General features: G+C 40.7%; 1 protein-coding gene across 3 annotated transcripts; it reads right to left on the bottom strand.

Moving 5' to 3' along the window:
• Positions 1-19: 19 nt before the first annotated feature.
• Positions 20-6,346, bottom strand: fsta (follistatin a). 3 transcript variants are annotated; one of them, XM_080048273.1, is made up of 6 exons: positions 6,199-6,346; positions 4,777-4,974; positions 4,372-4,590; positions 3,997-4,221; positions 3,212-3,442; positions 20-1,155 (listed from the first exon to the last, which is right to left on the bottom strand). In XM_080048273.1, exons 1-6 carry the CDS (start codon positions 6,287-6,289, stop codon positions 1,067-1,069), a joined length of 1,053 nt encoding a protein of 350 aa, XP_079904399.1. In that variant the 5' UTR covers positions 6,290-6,346; the 3' UTR covers positions 20-1,066. The 3 variants fall into 3 exon arrangements, with proteins under 3 accessions (XP_079904399.1, XP_079904400.1, XP_079904401.1); XM_080048274.1 differs by having other exon boundaries at positions 4,783-4,974; XM_080048275.1 differs by having other exon boundaries at positions 20-3,442.
• Positions 6,347-9,945: the final 3,599 nt, after the last annotated feature.

Below are 9,945 nucleotides of genomic sequence, written 5' to 3'. Positions count from 1 at the left end.
CGTCATGAGTCAGAAAAAGTATAAGGAAAAAAACTTTTATTGTTTCACTCTTCATATCTGTACAAATACCATCAAACTTTATATGTACATATGACATTTACATAAAAAATACAAAACTATATATTCATAACAGAATTTTGTATTTCTCTTGTGTTGCATTCTGAGAAAAAAAAACAAAAAAAACGAAGTGATGAAATCTGATATAGAGTCGATTACTGCAGTACGTTAGTCCTATTGTAGCTCTGCGAGAGCAATACGGAGCTCATTGGCAAGAAGACAGCACACAAATGTTAATGGCACATTGTTTCCAAAATAATCAAGTATCGTCCAAAATGTACCTCTGCTCTAACATGATGAGACAAAGTACACTGCTATTGAATAACATCTAAAGTTGTTGTCTCCATGTGGAAACAATTCTAAAACTGAAGAGTAACCAAAAAAAATAAGGAAAGAAAAAACAAATGGCTCTTTTTTCTCTCTTCCTTTTCATCACTGCTGTGTTGCAACTTTTACAATGCTCTTTTGCAAAACCATTGAGAGAATCCCTTTGGTCAGTTATTATGAGTTGTAAACAAACCAGAAACACTTCTGTACATAAAATGATTGATATATTCCCAATAAATAAACACACAGCCTAAACATGCATTTACGTATGTGTGACATAAACATCTGTGATAGAGATTTGACAGAAACAAGCAGATTTTTACAGCTTAGGGAATGCAATTTACAGCTTGTAGAGGACTTTTACTTACACGGTAACATGACAAATAAATAACACTGCTTCTCTTTGGACAAATATATTTCTTCATGATTAAAAAAAAGAAAGTAAAAGGGACAACAACAAAAAAGGGGGGGAAATGAGTGGTAACACAATATATCATGGTAGATAGTAAGCCTGACATTGTAAATGTATAAATTATAAAACACAAAAAAGGTATAAATAAACATCTAGCGGACTGAACTATATGTATACTTCCTTTTTCTGTAAAAAATAAATAAGCATACACATAATGTACAGTATGGACATGATTCCTTGCCCTAGGACTCTTCCCCTAGTGATGGGGGCCTATCCATCCAGTATAGAAGATATATGGACATAGGCCTTGTAGTCTGAGTCCTCATCTTCCTCATCCTCCTCCTGGTCTTCTGTAATGGCTATGTGGGAGAATATATGGTAGCTGTTGTATGAATATGGACCTCAACAGCACAGAATATCACTGAATGTTCTCAAAAACGAAAAGAAAAAAAAGCTCACAGCAATGCCACTGGCACAAAGCCTCCCTTTTGTTTTCTTTTGTGTGGGTGTGTGTGGTGTGTGTGTTAATGTATGTTGTGTGTGAGTGTGTGCGTGCATCTGTGTGTGTGTGTGTGTGTGTGTGTGTGTGTGTGCGCGCACGTGTGTGTGTGTGTGTGTGTATGTGTGTGTGTGTGTGTGTGTCTGACTTAGCATCAACAATTGCTGTGGCATCCCCAATTATGCAACTTCCATTTACATAATCTAACAAGTCAGGGCTGCAACAAAAGAAAAAAAGTGGGTTGATGGAAAATAGGGGTGGATGGTAGGTCACAAAGTGGGTTTAGGGGTGAGGGGAGGGGGTGCTGCTGGGTGGCGGGTAAAGGGGCTTATGGTTCCAGTGGCTCTGGTCTCTTTTGGGCACATTCCTTAAAAGCAGACGCACATAACACAGAAGTATGCTCTTGTGTTCTCTGGTTTGCTGGTTTTCCTTCGCTCTGATTATTGTTCTAAGTTTCTGGCTCAAACGTACAGGGAGGTTGGACTCTGTGTCGTGGCCTGGCCTTAGCAAGCAGGTCAAAGATCATCGACACAGTTCTGAGGTATATTCTTTTCTTTTTACAGAGGAGCTTTACATCGGAAAAATAAACAAAAAAAACAAGAAAAGAAAGCTCACAAGCAAGAGCGAGAGTGACAATACAAAAAAGGAAAAATAAAACAACAACAACAACAACAACAACAGGCAGTCCCTCATCAATCCAAATGGATTTCTTGTAATTGCTGATACATATTCTGGTAGACAACACATTCACTGGAAACAGCTTGATCAATACAAGTTAGCTGATAGATGTTAACTTGTTTAAACTGATGATGAGTAGGGAGTGAGAGAGCTTGGATCTACAAGTGTCTGATGCTTATCCTGCACACTGTTAAGTATCACATTGATGTTTAGCTCATGAGGTGATCATAAAGTTGGTCCCTTGGATTCCGTTGCATATCTTAAGCACATTGCATTAAAGTATTCAGTCAGCCGGGAGAGAGAAACAAACAAGGAGACACTCTTTTTGGAATGTAAATTTGATACTTCCTTCAATTTGATAGTTTACTCACAGATTTGTGAGCGCATGAATGGCTCCACAGATAAGAAGTCTAGATAGGAATATCAGCATTGGAATCCATTGTCATTATCACCAACATGTTACCAATGTTACAATCACCTTATGCTCATCATATGAGTATATTGAAAAGTATTCTGTCTTATTGACATGTTGGCAGCGGGATGTATGTCACAAGAGGCAGTGCATTTTGAATTAATTGATTACAGCCAAAAGCAACCAAAAGAAAAATAATACAAAAACACAAATAACAAAATTAGCAAATGTGACCATGGAATTTACAAGCTGTAAAGATATGACCACTATCATAAAAGTATAACCATAACTGATTATTTTTTTTAAATGCAGATTTAAGGCAACCTGCTCCTGCAGGTCACTAGGATGTCCATATACTGAACTAGACTTTTGAAATATCAGAATTGTTCCACTGCAAACAAAATTAGTCTCCTTTATTATTTGCGTTAGTTTAATGGAGTTAGCATTTCCTAGACTCTTAGATGAAGTCTGTCGATATATATTTAAGCTTTTTCATTCAACTTTCTGTTATTTTGCTCTGCAGAAGAAGTTAAAAAAGGTAAACATTTTAAAAACCAACAAGAACACAAGAACAAAAGCCAGCGACAAATACAACGTCATGCAAGTTCTTCTATTCCCAAGTCCTTTCTGCTTGCTTAAGCTGTGCTTGTTGGTGTGGCTGGGGCAAAGGGGTTTGGAGGAAGAGTGGGGATAGGGGGGGGGGGCACTTTCAGGGGAGGTTTTTTGTTGGGAAAGCAACATGGAATATTGTCTTTTGCTTGGAGAGGGAGAAGGGGGTGTTTTTCTTTCATTCTTTTCATATTTTTGCTTTTGCTTTTTTACTTACAGTTGCAAGATCCCGAGTGCTTGACTTCCAGCAGCACCCCCAAAGAACAAGCAACTTGCTTCATGGCACATTCACTGGGATATGTGGTGTTGTCGCTGGCACACACCGCCTCCTCCATCTTGCTCTCCGGACAGGTCTCCTCACACAGCGAGCAGCGGCCCCGGCTCATCCGAGCATCCCACAGACACTTCTTCCCCGCGCTGCACTGGATGTCCTCACACGACTTGGCCTCTGCAAGGAGAAAGAACCATCGTAGAGGGAGATCTTTGATCAGATGGCGTCAGAGTTCATGGAGAACTGAGCAAAGGAATCAAAAGCTAAATCCTGTTTTAGGGTGTTAGGTCTTGTGGCAAAAAGAAAAGGAGTGATGTTTTAATTTGCATTTTGAAGACTACATGACTTAGATTTACTGCTTTGTGGATGTGATTCCATCTGATTCAAATATTAAGTTGAAGCATATCTCCCAAGGCCCCCTCAGCACTCCCCTGTTTCACTCTCCTTCTGCCTCCCCCCCTGCTTCCCTCTCTCCCATATGGGATTGGGCTGCCAACATCAGGAAATAATAAGATGTCTATCATTTATTGAGCAAACACAAGCAACTACCAAACACTCGCTCTCCCCAAGACCCCCTCCTCAGTGGAATGTTGGCAAAAAGGAACAGTGAATAACTGCAGAGCTTGGCCAGGAAGGAAAATGCACTCAAACAATGTTCAATAGTCAGTGGCTCGAGGCGCTCTCTCAGAGAATCAAGTCTCACACTCTCCCGTGTCTAGTTGCAGACTTACTTATGCATTTCCCCTCATACGCCACTCCAATAGATCTGCCCAGGAGACAGGTAGCTCTTCTCAGGTGACACGCGCTGGCATAGATGATCCCGTCGTTTCCACACAGGTACTGCTCAGGCGAAGTCACCTCGGGGCAAATCCGATTACACGTCACACAATATGCGTTATTCGTCTGGTCCACGACGCACGTGGAGCTTCCGGGGCACAAGACGTCGCGGCACGTTTCTGTCGAGACAAAGAAATGGGAAGAGTTTGTGAAAAATGACACGAATGGCGTAAAAACGAGGAGGAGACCGTTGGATTATTGGCATGTGCAGCAGCTACGGGAAATGTGGAGTCTCACAAGTGGGAAGATTTAACAAAATGTGTACTTACTCTTGCACTTTCCCTGGTATTGCACGTCCAGGTCGGGGTGGCCTTTACATTTAGCCTTCAGCAATGCGCATTCGTCTTTGTAGGTCTTTCCGTCTGAGCCGCAGACCGGTCCTTTCCAGGTGATGTTGGAGCAGTCTGGCGCGCACACGCAGCGCGGCTTACTTCTCCTGTTCATCTTGCACCTCTTTCCAGGCCCACAGTCAACATTATCGCAGGTTTCTAAAAACAAAAGCTCTGGGTTATGTCATGCTGGTGGAGGATTTGGTCCTTGTGCGTAAAATCACTATGGCGCATAAAGCAATTAATATGCGTAAATAATATCACCACTGGGATGTATTAAGCTAAATGACTGAGGATGTGTATTGGGAAACGATGTTGTGGGAAAACGAAGGGAAATGAGTGCACCTCCACCTTTGCAAGGTATGCAATTGGGGGCACCGCCATTGAAGATCATCCATCTGAAGAGCGTGCTGTTGGGGACGTCCTCTTCAGTCCAGGACGTCCCCAGTCTCCCACTCCGACAGCACTCCTCCCGGCTCATCCCGGGCATGTACAGCACCTGGCATCTCCCGTTCTTTCCCTGCTGCAACCAGCAGTTACCGGCTGTAAACAGACAAACACAAAAAAAAGCTCGAATGTCGCACGTTGAACTGAACGCCTGAAACCGCTGACCCAGACTCTCTAGACACACACGCAGACCGTATTATCCGAGACGCTCCCTCCCCTCCCTCTCGCGGCTGTATTTTGTCTGATTTTTTTTTCTTCTTTTGCTAGACTGTTAACACTTGCCTATCCCATCTGTGACTGACAGCCCTAACAATGCAGCCACAAACCAAAAAAAGTAAGAAGAATCTCTGGAGGGGGGGTTGTTCTTTATTCCTAGAGCCTCCTTGTTATCACTGGACAGAAAGTGGAGCGTCTAGACAGTGTTAAATAGCAGCCAATCTCCTTCAGAAAACCACGGTCTTTAGCTAAACACACCACCGTCTCCAACGCCTCTGAACAATATCCCAGACATACACCCACCAGACAATGACTTGCTCATGAACAAACCAGTGAAAAGTTCATTTTAAACATATACAAATACAAATTAATAACAAAAAGAATCGTTATCCTATTGCTATGGTAAAAATATATTCCCTGATCCAGACAACAGCCGGATGGTTAAACCGACACAGACACACATGACATTAAGTGGTCATGAACTGGTGTGTTTCTGAGATTCAATGCGGGTTTTATATTACATCTATTGAAACAATAAGCTCTCAAACAAGCAAACAAACAGAAAACGGCATTTGCAAAAGCTTGATTATTTAGTCAAAATTAAAGATTTACAACTGCCAAAAAATTGCCATTTTTACGCACAAACCCACATGAGCGCGTGCATGAAATATATAGATAACACGCCCTTAACCTCACGGTGGATATTCTGAAGTTTGTTATAGGTTTGGCGACAACACCGTGAGACCCTGAACGTATATACAAAATGATCTGAATATGCTCAGGTATCATGGAAAGCTGGAGCTGCCACCAACACGGCGTGGCGGCATAAGTGTGTGCGCCTGGCGAGGGCTGCAAAACGTGCCATGATATAGCCTTACTTTGAAGTGTCCCATACGGCACCTGTTTTATGGACGCTTTACGCACGCACTGTCTGATGCAGAGAGAGAGTTTTTGTCAGCGGTAGGAAAAGGGGAAACCCACTTTAAAAAGTTTATCTGTTTGCAGCAAGTATTCGATAGTCTTGCGCCTTTTGTGGCTGACAACAAGTCGAAGTTTCCCAAAAACGAAAAAAAAAAATTAATAAAATTGATAAAGAGAGCCTACCTTGAACTTTTTGATGTTCCATGAGGTGACAAAGCCATACGAACAAGAGAAAAATGCCCGGGTGGAGGTGGTGTTTCAGCATCCTAAACATGATGGAGAGGCAAAGTGAACTACGTATTTCACACAGGCAGCGCAAAAGTAATCTGCTTACGGTGGCAGTGTTGAATAAGTGTCAGTCTGAGAATGCAGCCTCTCTTTTTAAATCTATAAGGGGTCTCGGGTTGACTGTCTCTGGTGGGCGGTCTCCTTTTCTGTGGGGGTGGGGAGATTTTTTTCTCTTTTTTCTTAACAAAGTTTTTTTTTCCAATCCCAATCAGGTGACACCGTTACAAGCAACTTTCTCTTTCCACAATAATCTAAGAATATGAAATTGTAGGCTATCTGCATTTGTGATTAAACACCACACCCCCGAATTATGAGGCTTCACATGTCAGACAAAAGCAAGCACAGCAGATCAGATCAGACAGAATGTGTCAGTTTATAGGAATACAGTTTTTTAATTGAGAATACTTTTGTTTAATTTGAATTGTTTTAGTTTTGTATCACAATATATCAGTGTGAGGCGGAGATCCCGTTTTTACGCACGGCTTTAATAACAACCATTTAAACCTAATAATAATACTAACTATGATGATAAAAATATAATAATACTAATACTGATCAAATAACTCATTGGTCATGAGGTCATTTTTACTCATAGATCAAGCCTTTATTACTGTGTAATCAAACAGGCCCTATAGCCAACATACCTATACGGACATACCATCAGTCCTTCAAATTAAGGGAACTACTTGGTTGCAACTGATATTTTTTCCACCAACTGCAGACAAAAGTGTAAATCTTTTGATAAGAGTTGCCTTTTGGAATACATCCGAGCCCAGACAATAATAGAATTCATAGTAGTCCGCAGCCGCACAGCTAATATTAGAATAGACAGTTGTTTGGGTTTCTCTCCCGGGTCAAGCTTTTAAATATAATCAAACCTGTTTCCGAAGAGGCTTCAGACAGAGGAGCGGGGTGTTGCATTTCATTGAATGAAACGAACGCAAGTACGCGCACGCGCAAGTGCACACACACACACACACACACACACACACACACACACACACACACACACACACACACACACACACACAGTTCTCCACTCACTGACGCACAGGCTGAACTCCCTCAGAAGTCCTTGCGCGACCTCTTCAGCGAAACTCTGGTTACAGCTCTCCTGAGCAAAGAGCAAAGTGTGTCTGCTGTGCGAATCAGACACCAGGGAGTTAATTATCCGACGGCCAGGAAGAAGACACTATAATCTCTTTTTTAATTCCACTAAGGTATCGTTTATCTGCGCGATATGAGAATGCACGCAATCAACTCTACATATCCCCATGTGTCCACAGCCAAGTGTGACTAATGCACTGAAACAATTAGCATAGTTTTGAATAGAAATGTATCAATTTCTATCCTACAACAAAACAATATGATCATAAAATATCACTATCCTTATCTTTCTCTAATCTTTGAAGGTTTGTGTTTCAACCATCTTACCTCCATCCTATTCTTATTTGTGCATTGCACTCGGAAATGACTGGCTTTAATATTGATTTAATTACAAACGATCTGGAACACAAACCAATAAATAGAATCTGAAACAGATACTCAGGAAGCGAAGGGTTTTCCTGATCAAAATGAGTATTTCTAAGAGAACTAAACAGAATTCACTTGGAAAAAGACCATAATACAGCCTAATAATCCCAACTGTTACATATTTTCATGGGGACCATCCACGTTCACTCATCTAACAGCAAAAGGAGAGTGTTTGACTTGAATAAATTGATTTTGTGCCGTGGAAAAAAAGAAGATATTTTTGCATTTTTATGTTCTGTGATCCAGTGATGGAGTACATGCTGCAGGAGAGGAAAAAGAGAATGTGTTAATCCTCAGTTTAAGGGACCTGCTGCTGGATCACATCTTTCCTGATTTAAATTATAATCAGAAGAAGGATTTGGTTTAAAGCTTGACAAAATCAAAGATGAGAAAAACAAAAAAAAAACAATAATTTTTACACTAGTGCAAATGGTTGAAGCAAATCTGAGACTGTGTACACGTATTGTGCCCGTGTGACCATGTTCTGCAGTACTTATCAGCTATTTTTCGATTCTCTTGTGGCAAATACTCACATTTTGCTGTCCTTGCAATACATGTTTTCTCAGTGACAACCATGGTCAGCCTATACTGAACTTTCAAAGTATCTGTGGAGAGGGAAAGGGCTTGGGAAAGTTATGTCTAGCTTGTGGTGATTTGTATGAGTTTGTTAGACAATGTAGCATCCTGCAATCAAATGTCACATTATGGGATTTAGACTTGAACATTTTACCTCGTGTTTCCATGTAACAAAAGCCAAGACAGGGTGTCTATAGTCAGTAAAATGATCTGTCTGAGTGGCACGTTTCCACCAGTCTCATACTGACATGCCACACTTGAGGAGATCTATTCTTTTGTTTTGCCATTCTTAATTCAATCAAGCAAGTATATCAATTTGGATACGAGAAATATTTTCCGTGTTTCCCATTCAACACTTAGAAGTGAACCGAAAGCCTGACACAATAGTTGACTATCTGGCAAAATAGTGAAAAATGGCCATTTTGACCATTTCAATTTTAAACGAGCCAATGAAAGTTGTATTGAAACCTTGAAATGGGAATGTTTTATGTCACTTGCTGTCAGCTTTACGAAAGATCACAATAATCAAGTCGGTATTTGTGTAGATATCTTCTTTCAACAAATGTGAAAATGTTCACATGATGTTGAGTTATGTTTGGAAACTCATTCAGCGTCTGGTGTGTGTGATTTGTAAAACATTGGTGTGTCTCTGAAGTGTCAAAGCTACCAAAACACTTCCTGACAAGCCAGTGCATTTCTGCCCTGCTGTATCAACTTTAAAGTGATGGTTATGGTCCTGGTGCCATTAATGGCCTCAACAGATGGACAAACATGTTCCCAGTCTGATGGGCTCTGGGTGGAATTCAGTTCAAACAGAACCCATGTTTTTGCAGTGACTGATTGGATTTGTTTCGATTGGAACTTTTTTTTCCAGCTATGAGGAAAATCTCTGTCATAGATTACAAGACTGATTGGTTGCACACTCTCTTTCAGCGCCATGGGGGACAACATTTTGTTATAATTTGATAGATTTTGCATTCAAAAAGCCAACAGTGTAGGCTGTAATACATGTGTGACTGTGGCTGTTCCACTCTACTCTGCAAACATGAGACTAAATGTTCAAGTTTTTTTTTTACTATATGCCAGCAGTCATTTGTCAAGTGGAAGACAATCCTCTTGAAATGAGTCTCAATAGTAAACTCAAAAGATTACAGTCGATGTTTGGATTACGCTAGAGCTCTCACAAAGTGCAAAAAAGCAAAACATAAATTAAAAAAAAGGCCAACAGTTATCAAATAATTTGCTATGACATCATTTTTGATTTGCAACATCATTGCAGCAATTTGTGATTTGCAATTTGTCAGTTGTTTGGCTGCAACCGCCAATCACCTGCAGGAGACCCAAGAGGGCTGAATTTCTTTTAAAAAGGAGTTCAAACACTTCCACTGTATCTTATTCTATCCACTATTTCCCCATTGCTCCCTGTGCTCATGGACTCCAAAGACTATTTCACAATGCTACAGCAGTGCATGAGTAATAGTGAAACGGAGCAGTTCAATAATTTATAAAATCCTATATATCCCTTCCAACAAA

This window comes from Ammodytes marinus (genome assembly GCF_949987685.1).
Source record: "Ammodytes marinus genome assembly, chromosome: 2".
Taxonomy (NCBI): domain Eukaryota; kingdom Metazoa; phylum Chordata; class Actinopteri; order Uranoscopiformes; family Ammodytidae; genus Ammodytes; species Ammodytes marinus.
This window is presented reverse-complemented; position numbering and strand designations above follow the sequence as displayed.